The sequence below is a fragment of the Pogona vitticeps genome, chromosome 6 (genome assembly GCF_051106095.1).
Source record: "Pogona vitticeps strain Pit_001003342236 chromosome 6, PviZW2.1, whole genome shotgun sequence".
NCBI classification, from domain to species: domain Eukaryota; kingdom Metazoa; phylum Chordata; class Lepidosauria; order Squamata; family Agamidae; genus Pogona; species Pogona vitticeps.
In genome coordinates this window covers 37,670,146-37,682,271 of record NC_135788.1, presented here as the reverse complement: position 1 = coordinate 37,682,271, position 12,126 = coordinate 37,670,146, and the positions used below count along the sequence as shown (strand labels likewise).

General features: G+C 40.9%; 1 protein-coding gene across 1 annotated transcript in view; it reads right to left on the bottom strand.

Moving 5' to 3' along the window:
- Window positions 1-7,967, bottom strand: part of CHN2 (chimerin 2) — a 147,333-nt gene extending 139,366 nt beyond the window's left edge. The window contains exon 1 of the mRNA XM_020780416.3: window positions 7,435-7,967. Within this exon, the coding sequence (XP_020636075.1) occupies window positions 7,435-7,483 (49 nt within the window). The 5' untranslated portion in view covers window positions 7,484-7,967. The remainder of the gene's footprint in view (window positions 1-7,434) is intronic.
- Window positions 7,968-12,126: the final 4,159 nt, after the last annotated feature.

Genomic DNA, 12,126 nt, shown 5'->3' with positions numbered 1-12,126 from the left:
GGGACAAGCGACGGGAGCTCACTCCGTCGTGTGGATTTGATCTTACAACGGCTAGTCTTCTGACCTTGCAGCACAGAGGCTTCTGCGGTTTAACCAGCAGCGCCACCACGTCCCTTAGTAACTTAATAAAGTTACTGTACAGCAAAAATTTCCCAGTTAAAAATTCTGGGGCACAAAATCCTAAAAGCAGAAGTTAAAATCAAAAGCTTTTTGTTATTATTTTCTCAGTATGTTGAAGTTCTTCCACAAGCATTTCTTTTTTTAAAAAAATCATCAAACTGTCCTGAAGTATAGTGTTTCCAAATCCTGTGGACAGAACAGGAAGGGCTCCAGGATTATTCTTCACTTTCCACCCATTTGACAGGGAAAGTGGTCCAATCCCATCAGTAAGAACAGTTGGCTGCAGGCTAAGAAAGTGGCACTTCCTCCCACTCACAGTTCTTGCTCACTGAACCGTGTGGCAGGGTTCAGGACGACAGAGGGATGGAATCTGTAAGCAGATTGACACAGAAAGTATAATGCTCCCTCAGCATTTCTATGAAGCAACTGGGACCTCTTTACATTCAAGCTATGCCAGTAATTTCTGAGGAATACTGGCACCAAAAAAAATGACACTAGCTTCTGAGTTATAAAATCAACTCAGAAATCTGATTACTATGTTCTGTCAAAATAAGGAGCAGAAAAATGAAGGAATTTGCATTTCATTTTAGTAAATGCATAAGAACAAAGTCTAATTTTATAGCATCATGATTCTTTCAACACATAAAGACAGAAATCTCAAAAATCATATATTCATCGACTGAAATCCTGTTGTGCAACTATCTGGTATAACTGCTGATGTCATCACTCCCTAACATAAATTTTCATATAATTTAATTTAAACTTCTGGAAGTGTAACTACAAACAAAGTAATAATCCAAACACCAGACTTCACACTGGACTTCTCTGTGACTTGCATTTTATAAGCATAAATCAGCTTAACAGTAACTATGTATTTTATGACCTTTCTGGTGTTATCTTATGCAGAAGAGGATCCAGAGCGTCAAGGATCAGATGCCACCAAGGAACATATTACCTCTGAAAATTCTGGGCCACTGGGGGGAAAGGTGATGAATTCTCCTCTGGAAGAAACAGGGAATGCTGGTCCTGAGTCTGAAGATGAAACATAGTCCTTTCAAAGCACTCAAAAGAGTGTGACAGGATGAAAGCATGGATGAGGCTAGAAGTGACCTGGATTCCTCAAGAGTACGTAGCCTTCTCAAGAATGTTATATGAAATGAGTACAGGTGAGCTCTAAGTGCAGACCAAGCACCTCAGCTGTAGTTGTCTTGGCTCTGAAATTCAAACTACCTCTGGAATTCAGACTACCTTGATGCTGTCTATGAATCAACTGCTCTCTGTTGGAACCTGCTTGCTTAGATTGAATTTACGGGTCCTGGCTAGAGATGGGAGTATTTATTTGTATACAAATATGAATATCCCCATACAGGGGGCATTAAGGAGGGTCCAGCCCCATGGAGCTGGACAGTCCACTCACTGATCAACTGTGCAAGTGGATGGCGCGATTCTACAAATGGCTCCACAGAGCACAATCCGCGCATCACTCTTCAACCTTGCAACGAGGCTTGTCCTCCCACCTCCTGCCAGGAGTGGCAAGCAGATTGCGTGCTGTGGAGCCATTCGCAGAACTGCACCATCCGCACCTGTGGCAGATCAGTGAGTGGACCGTACGGACCCATGTGGCTGGACCCTCATTAACGCCACCTGTGCAGGGATATTTGCATTCATATGCAAATATGAATAACCCCATCTCTAGTCCTGGCCCTTAGATTCCAACGGGACAGCATGAAATTTCAGCAATCTACAGGTTTATATTTGGGGTAATTTCTCCCAAAATCGCTTGAGTTAAAGTGGCAGCTGGTAATTTTGCCTACCAAAAATATATAGTTATGCTTTGTGGGATCGAGCCAATCAATGTGATGCCAAACTTTCTACAGACAGTGTCTAATTAGATACAAAGATTGACTTGAGATGGGACATCAGAAGGTTTATGTTTTCAGCAATGAAAGGACGGCAGAAAGGGATTTCCGTGGTTGGTTCTTCATTATAGCATCATTCCTTCCACAACTGCCATGTTCTAATTTTACCCTATTTTTCAAATCATGGTTATGGATAGAAAAACTGAATTTCTTTTGAACTTCATTGCCTTTGGGATGTGGTCCATTTTCCTTAGTGATACGATGCCTTGTTATCTCATGGTAACTTTTGATAGAAAATTTAGCCTTTGCCTCTTTTCATTTTCTTTCCACAACCGCACTTTGAAAGCTAATTCCTTAATACCATCAAAGTGCCTTTTAAAAAACACTGTGTAAATGTTATGCACCAATATTATTAAATTAATCTTAATTAAATTAAATCCATTCAAGTTCCTCTCTTTGCTGAATAGGCAAACAAAATTAACTGTTTAAACAAAGGTAACATTTTTTTCCAAAGTTGCACATATCCAAGACTTGTTAGTCACCTTGAGCTCTTGGGAGGAAATGTGCAATATAAATTGAATAAATAAAAATAATAATTAAAAATAATAGCTTATGTGGAAGTCAGTCATGGCCTACCATATACTTCCAAAGCATATGTACATCTCTGAAGTCTAGCAGTAAAACAGTAATACTCCTCTGAGGATTCCTAATGCACAAACCATCAAAATAATTACTATATAACCACAGGCTTGGGAAGAAAACATTTTGCACTTCAGATAGCAATATATAAATGGAGGCATATAAATAGGTTTTCCAGAGGCACACTATTTATACTATCAGAATATTTGACTTATATTCCAAAAAGCTTCACGCTATGTAATACTGAAATATTCCTAGAAATGAAAAACTATCTATCCACTGTAATTTGCAATGCATGGAGACAGTGGAATAATTTCGGGAGAAAGAAATGATACAATTAGTTTTGGAACACAGACTTCCAGAAACCCTCAGTTGCTACTTATTACATAAATGGCTGGCTGGAGAGCTCTGCAGATTATGTATCTGGCTGCAGAGTCAGAGGTTGGGAATTCAATTCCCCACTGGGCCTCCAGGGAGAAGAGCCAGCCTGTGTGGTCTTGGGCAGGCTGCACAGTTCCATAGAGTCACCAGAAGAAGACAATAGCAAGCCACTTCTGAGTATTCTCTACCTGGAAAACTCTGGAAAGTTGCCCTAAATTGACAGCATGTTGTTGTTCTTGTTCTTGTTGTTGTTGTTTTAGTTGTTGTTGTTGTTATTGTTATTATTCAAACATACCAGACACAATCAAAATTATAAAAACGATGACTGGTATTATATAATAGATACAGTAAAAGGTAAAGGTTCCCCTTGACATTTTTTAGTCCAGTCGTGTCCGACTCTTTTCAAGCCATAGAGCCAGCACTTGTCTAAAGACAGTTTCCGTTGTCACGTGAAACCTAAGTATCTGTTAAATATCAGAGCAGTATCTATGCTGTTCCTAATATTGCCATTTTTGATAGCTCTGATGGTATTATTTCTGAGATCTGGAACTGTTTATAAAACTGTATGAAATTTCTTGATATTGTTCCCAAAGCCCCATTGACTATGGGGACCACAAATGTTGCCACCATTTGGCTGAATCCGACTGTTCACCTCAGTACTATATCCAGTGTCAAGGCAAAATCTGCTGCACATACCTAATACATGCACATACCAAGTTTCCTTGTACCAGACCAGGCTGTGCAGGCTTAATAACTGCCTACTGTTAACTAACAGTGGCTGGCCACATGGTCTCTTGAAAAGGTGGGTCCCATCAGTTTCCACATGATCTATTTAACAAGAGGTGACAAGGGCTGAACTTTAGACATTCTGCATCCAACCCACATATTCTACCACTGAGTTAAAGTTCTTTCCTTTTAATTCATCAGAAGAGTCACAAGTTAGTGTCTCAAAGCCTCTCCCAGCCTTTATTGCCTTTACAGCTTTTAAGTCCAAGGAATATGGGGCAAAAGCTATGTCATAAAACACACCTTTGCTGGCTAGTATTCCAATCAGCAATAAACAGTCTTGTTTCCTCTTCTGCTTGCAGTAAGGTAATATACTTTACTGTGTTTGGGTGCTGGCACAGAGTCAAAAAGAAGTCATTCTGTCTGATCTGCTGATTTCAGCTTCCTAACAAATATGACTTTTAATCTACTATACAGAAAGCATCTTTAATTATTCCAAATCTTAGCAAAACATTATTAATATATGACACAACCTCTTGTGGCACATTTTGCATTCCTGCCTAGGTTGCATGTGGGGAAGATGTCCCAATGTTTTACCTTAGCTATCTTACCTTTTCTTAATTCAGGCTTCCCTGAGTACATACCATGTGCTATCGAGCAAAGTCCTAATAAAAATAGTTGCAGCAGTACTTTGTGTTGATTATGTACTGTTATTTACAGATCATGTGTCTTTTTCCTTTTGCAAGGACCTTGTGATGGAAAGTCAAACAAACAGAAATAATTATATATCATTTGCAAAAATTATTCTTTAAAAAACCCCAAATATGCTACAGCTGTTCATTTTTGAAAACTGGACTCTGTGGTTAGATGCTATTAGAAAATGCTCCTAAACTTGCTGAGTTCTGCAGAACAAAAACCACAGACGGCCAACTACAGCTGCACGCGGAGTCAGATACACTGGACTCACAGATACTGGAAATTTTGCTGCAGAGAGAAATACTGATATTGTAACTTAAAAGAATAAGAAATAGATATGATCATTTTATATTTTATTGGACTCTCTTCAACCACAGCAGATACTGTCAAAAGTCAGAAAGAATTCCATATGAATAACTGGAAGCACAAGGCCTGGACACAATGGGGAAATCATACACTTCCCATTTAAGTGTACCTTAAAACATATTTCCACAATTTAAAATTCTTGGAAAAATAATGATCTTAAGTAATCTTTAGGAGTTAGATGAAACTGAATCTTTTAACTGCAATTAATTAATTTTTAGTATGTCAGAGCATTCTAAATTAAATAAAACCTTAAGCCCTACAGTGCAATGCTACCTAGATTCCCAGATGGTTTTTTAAAATAAATAAATACCTCAAAGACTGGAATTCTCTCTTGTCATTTTGCTCCATGTTTCATGCTGATGAGCACTTATGAAGCACATGACCACCATAAAAGTTTCTCCCAAGATTTTTAAAAGTTTATTGTTATTGTTACTATACTCTTCACTGTGAGTTATAAGCTTGATTATGAAACGCAAACATGTAGCTACAGCTATTGCAACATAGAGATTTAGCATTTTAAATCATGCCCTCACGAAATGTTCCAGAGCTAGTCTCCCTTTTTTTGTTCAATATGTGCAGTATACAAAATATGTAATGCCTATTATTACCAATTCCACCACACCACCCATCAGCAACATGTTCCTGTAAATGTCCTGCATGTCTATAGATGTGCACATACATTAAGAAATCTCCTGAGCATGTTATAAAGAGGATATAAGTGGAATATGCATTCTGCACATACCAGCCCACAGATTTACTTGCCAGCTTCTCCAACGGTACAATCCTAGGAAACAAGAGGGCACGTGATGAGTGGCCACTGATTTGATTGTCAACGGTAGCTCTTTATTTTGTGATGGGAGAAAAGGATGGAGATTACATAAAGGCAGAAGGCATCTGTCAGTGCTATAGTTGTGAACAATATATACTACATCTGGATTCAGAAATATAAACGATATATCAAAACTAACAAAACTAAAGTTTTGGCTTTTTGATTTGAAAGTCTTGACTTTTGCACAATTTAAGATTCAGGTTCTGCTACTCAGTCTCACAAAGTGAACAAGAAACCTCTAGCATTCCAAAATGTGCCTTCCAGAGCCTTAACTTAAATGTGGATTACACTTTCGATTAAAATATAAGCTCACTATTTTGGATAGGGAAGATCAATCAGATTTTAGTAGTTTTAAAAGTTATTGGGCCATAACATGAAGTTACGCCACCATACAGTAAGTGTGCTGTATGTTATGCCCAGCAACAAGGAATTGTGCTGTGTAAATGTGCAATTGGTCATGTGTCCCTGCAATGCACCACCAGAAGTACTTCTGGGACAGGCAGAAGTGCAACTACTATGGGTGCAACCTTGAGTTATGCAGGTGTAGCTGCGCAACAGGATTTTAGTCTTTATCTTGGTATATACACATATAGTGAATTGCATCCAGTCTGCTGATACGCTGAGGCTCTCTACTAGCACAAAATGTAAAGCTTTACATAAAGGAATTGTTTGTGTCTAATTTTATAGGTTTTTAAAGCAGGTGCACTGGATTCTTTACTGTACCTTTTCAACTGCAATATTCAAAGGAATAAGAGAACATATTTCAGTTGGGTAGCTGTCCTAGCTACACTTACAAGGGAGCAAGCCCACCTAACACAATGGAATTTACAGTAAACTAAACATGGATAGGAAATAAGGGTGCATTTGGTATAAAACTAACAAGGTCAAAGGTCTATCCTCTTTGCCTTTTGAGAAAATGTTTACAAGCTCATCTGGTAACATCTCTCTCTTTCATGCTACTCAGATATTACAGTAAAGAAGGAAAGAATGCTGTTAAGGCTTGTCTTCCTTTGAAGTCAAAAGCTCAGTGTTTCACATTGATCGCTACTAGTCATCAACCAGGTGTTACAATCAAGGAACTGCCATAAGTCAGCTATAAGACAGACACAGCCCTGTATGAAAACTATCATTACATGTCACAGGCTAACACAATGGAAAGACGGTAAAACTGGGTCTCTCAAGAGAGTCACGGTATGCTCTATAGAGCTTGGTAACTAAACAGGTATAATCACACTTGGGATACAGTGCTCAGCCAAGCACACATATTTTTAGAGACTGTCAATACTCCAATTATTTTACACTGATCCACACGAATAAAGGATTAAACAAGCATGTGATTCATTCATCTTCAGGCTTGACCTGTGTGTGCATTGGTAAGCGTCAGGGGTTTAACCCTGACACCTTCCATTCATGAATCATGTAATACTACTAGGTTTGAGTTTAGTAACCTTTCAGGATCCAATAGAAAACACAAGAATTTAGAGTGATGGACTTTTCCCAGCTTTGTTCCAACACAATTTCACAGATGTCAAGAAAAGAAAACATCCACCTCTGCTGATTCCCCTCCCACCTGTCCTGCCCTTATTGCTTGAGCGGTGGAATAAAAGCATTTCCACAAGGATTCAGATCTGTGCGTTTCAAAGAGAGAATAAAAATAACTTGACAGGGAGAGATCATCACCGCCTTATTCCTCTTTAATCTTTTTTTTTTTAATGCTACAGATAAACGAAAGGTGGGACTGTCTGGAAGAAGTGAGAGGTAGCCAAGAGATGGGGAAAATCCTGGCACGGGGCGGGGAGTAAGAGGTTTTCAACTTACCAGAGGAAACTGAAGAGCCAGACAAACTGGAGTTGCTGGATGTGGCCATCCTCCTTCCTTCGGGTTCTTTAGTGACTAGCCCAGGTGTTGCTGCTGCTGCTGCTGCTTCTGCTGTCCGGTTGCTGCGGACGCCCCCACCCCATGGCAAAGTGTTGGCGCCGCGCTGAGCAAAACAGCAGCAGCAGGAGGAGCAAAAGCCGCCGCCCGGGCTTTGCTGAAGGCTCAGCCAAAGAAGGCGCTGCTGTCCCCGCTTCGTGTGCGCCCTTTCCCGCCTTTCCCGAGGCGAGGAGAAGCCGCTTTGGCTGCCCAAAGAAGGGCCCAGCGCTGCGTCCAGGTCCTTTCTCTGCTCTTGGTGGAACAGAGGCTTCCCGGCGAAGAGAGCCGCCCCACCAGCTCCCTTCCCTCGCCTTTTCCCCCTCCCTTCTTCGCTTGAGCGGCTCAGTCTTGACAAGCGAGACAGCGAGCGGCTCCACCTCCTCCTCCTCCTCCTCCGCTGCCTCGCCTCAGCTCCCCGTCACAAACAAAAGGAAGCCGAAGAGAGGAGGGCAAGCGACAGTGCGCGGGGCGGTGGAGCGGGCGGGCGCGCAGGCAGGCAGGCAGGCAAGGGCTGAGGCAGGGAGCCTAAGGCGGGAAACGAAGGGGGCGCCTCAGGAGAAGCGGCGGGCCAGTGTCTGCCACGGGGGCCTCTGCTCCCTCGGCGGCGGCTGGCACAGCGAGCGCGGCGCTTTCCATGTGCCAAGAGGGGTCCAGGAGTGGAAAGCGGAGGCTGGTCGCGCCGCCTCCTCGGGGAAGGGGGAGAAGGGAGGGAGGAGGGACGAGGCGGCAAGCCTAGGCAGGCGTCGCCCCGGTGGCTGCTTGAGGAGGATGCTGGTAGTGACTGTTGAACTTTTTGGGTCTCGTGCTGGCCAAGTAGGTGTACTCCCTCGCCTTCCCGGCTAGGAAATGAGGACCGTGTTTATCCGTCACTTCACGTTTACTAATGTGATTTTTTCTCTCTCGCCATTCCTCGACCTTTTCCGTAACATTTCCCTAACAGAGCAAATAATCCATTTAAAACAACCGTGTGTAGCAAATGATGCTGCCCCCTCATCAATATTTGACCGAAGATCTAGTCGGCAGTCCAGTGATCTTCTGTATAGGCTGTGAAGGATGAAATGTCATTTTGTCCATTGTCTCAAGCAGCACAAATGTCTTCGGCTGACCCTCATGACCAGGCCACCTAAAGATGCCTTTTGTTTGGTTGTTCTTTCAATTGCTGGAAGGGCAGGTTCCCCCTCCCCTAAGGTTTTCAGGTTGAACTTGAAGGAATACATTGGGAGATACTCTAGCTGTAGATTTCTTGTCTTCATCAGAATACCTCTTTTATTCTTGGGTTTGTTTGACTGGGCAATGACTTAATTTCACAGTGTTTCTCCACCATGGCTGTCCCTGACCCAGAAGAGGAATGTGAACAGATATATGTTCCAGGTCTCCACAGTCATGTATGTGGACACCAGCTTTACAAAATGGGGGAAAGTGCTGGAAAACAGATACTGAAAACAAAGTTGGACACTCACAGAAAAAGTGTGACATTATTAAACCAGTTTGGGATTGAACTAAAGTTCATCCATCCCTGCAAGGCAGGAAAGAGTTTGAAGGAGGCTGTTCATGATATTGTTGTATTCTAAGCTTTTTGTATCTTCCCATGATATGGCCTTTGTCAAGTTTAATCACTGCATGATCCCACTGTCAGATATATCTCAGCACATTGTGATATGTTTGGCAGAGATCCAATGTACAGTACTTAATGCAGTATATTCAAGATTGTTGTTTAGTTGTTAAGTCATGTCCGACTCTTCGTGACCCCATGGACCAGAGCACGCCAGGCCCTCCTGTCTTCCACTGCCTCCCGGAGTTGGGTCAAATTCATATTGGTCCTTCAGTGACACTGTCCAACCATCTCATCCTCTGTTGTCCCCTTCTCCTCTTTTCTTCACACTTTCCCAACATTAGGGGCTTTTTCAGGGAGTCTTCTCTTCTCATGAGATGGCCAAAGTATTGAAGCCTCAGCTTCAGGGTCTGTCCTTCCAGTGAGCACTCAGGGTTGATTTCCTGCAAAATGGATAAGTTTGTTCTCTTTGCAGTCCAGGGGACTCTCAAGAGTCTCCTCCAGCACCACAATTCAACAGCATCAATTCTTCAGTGGTCAGCCTTCTTTATGGTCCAGCTCTCACTTCCATACGTCACTACTGAAAAAACCATACTTTGACTATGCGGACCTTTGTTGGCAAGGTGATGTCTCTGCTTTTTAAGATGCTGTCTGGGTTTGTCATCACTTTCCTCCCAAGAAGCAGGCGTCTTTTAATTTCATGGCTGCTGTCACCATCTGCAGTGATCATGGAACCCAAGAAAGTAAAATCTGTCACTGCCTCCAATCTGTCACCTTCTATTTGCCAAAAGGTGATGGAACCATTGGCCATGATCTTAGTTTTATTCAAGATTATCTGCCCCAAAACACTGCAGTGCAGACATGATTTAGATTTGCTTATCTTTTGTGGTGTTTACATCAGTGATTTATATCCCACCTATCTAGTCATTTAAGACCACTCTAGGCGGCTTGGGTAACTATTAATGCTACTTTTTGTAAAATAGAGTTGTACAACACCCTAGAAGATATAATGGACTGTAGTACCTAATACACAAACATTGTTCATTTTCTAAGAGATCAGGTGATTCTAGGTGGGGTAGCTGTATTAGTCTGCTGCAGCAAAAACTACAGTGAATTGTGGATGCCTTAAAGACCAACATGTTTCATTTAGCATCTGCATATTGATGCATCTGTAAAGCATGGTTAAACCAAAACTTGTATCAAATAAAAGCTGTGAGTTTTTAAGATGCCACAAGACTGTTTGCCCTTTTGACAGAGAAGTTTCTTACACGTGTTTCAGTTATATGGATGAAACTTTTCACAATACAGAGCTTCAGTGACATTTACCTTATTAATTTTTACCAGCCAGAGAACATATAAAGTTACAGAAGCCCTTCCTTCTACCTCAGAAATAGGTGGTGAGGAAAGGAAGTTTGCAAATTTAACTGTAATCTGAAATGTAAGCAATTTCCCCCCAAGAATCAGAAACAACATAGATAGGGTTTTGTGCTACTAATACAGTATAACCAAATCTTTTTGTTGAGCTGTCTCAACTCAAGGTCTCACCTTTTGAAAATACCAAGCATGACATAAAATAATTTGCATATAAAAATGTTTTCTGATGCCATGCTGTCACATATCACAAGCAGAATAACAGGATAATTCATTTCAGTACTTAATTTGAGTCAATACTGTACTTGATGGTGTCAGAGTTTAGAATTTGTTTAGATTTCTGGCTGTAATTTTCAAGCTTTCTTTCTTTTGTATGTGTGTGCATGCCCATAATTAGGTGCTGATGCTTCTTGAAAAAACAAGTTTCATTCTACCTTGAGACGCAGCCATCATGGGCCATTTAGTAAGATAAAGTCATCCAAATCTAGCATGTTTCAGTTACAATATAATATAATGTCACATTAGCAACTGATTGTGTAACTCAGATAAAAGGTGTCCATTAGGAAACACTCTACAGTAGTTCTAATTCTTTAGATCAGTGATTCCCAGCCATGGATAACCCAGGTGTTTTTGGACTGCAGTTCCCAGAAGCCTTCACCACCAGCTAATCTAGTCAGGATTTCTGGGAGTAGAAGTTCAAGAACCCTGGGTTACCCAAGGTTGGGAATCACTGATTTAGATCAGTGGTTCTTAACCTTTTTGAAAGAAACGCCCCCTTGAGCCATTGAGGAAGTTATCACCGCCCCCCTCCCCGCAGTGATGATATCTTTTTTATGTATGTATGTATGTATGTATGTATGTATGTATGTATGTATGTATGTATGTATGTATGTATGTATGTATTTATTTATTTATTTATTTATTTATTTATTTATTTATTTATTTATTTATTTATTAATTTATGACACTTAAATCCAATGACCCCTGAAAACAAAATTCAATTCCAAGAAAATGAAATGCCCCAAAAACATTTAATGATTTAGTTGCAAGCGAATTTCAAGACGCAAAAAGAAATATAAAAAGGGCATAAAAACAAACCACAATGCAGGAACTAAAAATTTCAAGACGAAAACTCTGAAACAAAATTAAGATTGGAGGAAAATATATATTCATGCACACTGTAAAAAGGCTGCAGCCATCTTAACAGGTTTGGCTTGCTCCAGGGCCCCCCTATCGCCCCCCTTCTGCTCCAGCGCCCCCACACCGCCCCTTTTCGTTCTATCGCCCCCCTGAAAAATGAAATCGCCCCCTGGGGGGCATTATCGCCCACGTTAAGAACCACTGATTTAGATCATTCAATGATTATCTGGAATATTCAAATAGGCCCAAATGCAGTGAGCAGCTGATGAGGTCAGAATAATTTCTGCACAATGTTATTTATGCATTTTGAACAATTACATATAATCTTCCTTGCAGATAAAAAGCATAAAATATAAAAACAAAAATGTAGGAATACACTGGGATCCAATGAGCAGCTTTAAAACATACTCAGAGATTTGGGATATCTGATGGGATATTTATTTATTTTAATTGTTTTAATTTTCCAGTTCACCAGCAGATCCATATGTTTATGAAATTTCTTCCCATTTTAGAACAAGTCTGTCCTTCTTGTT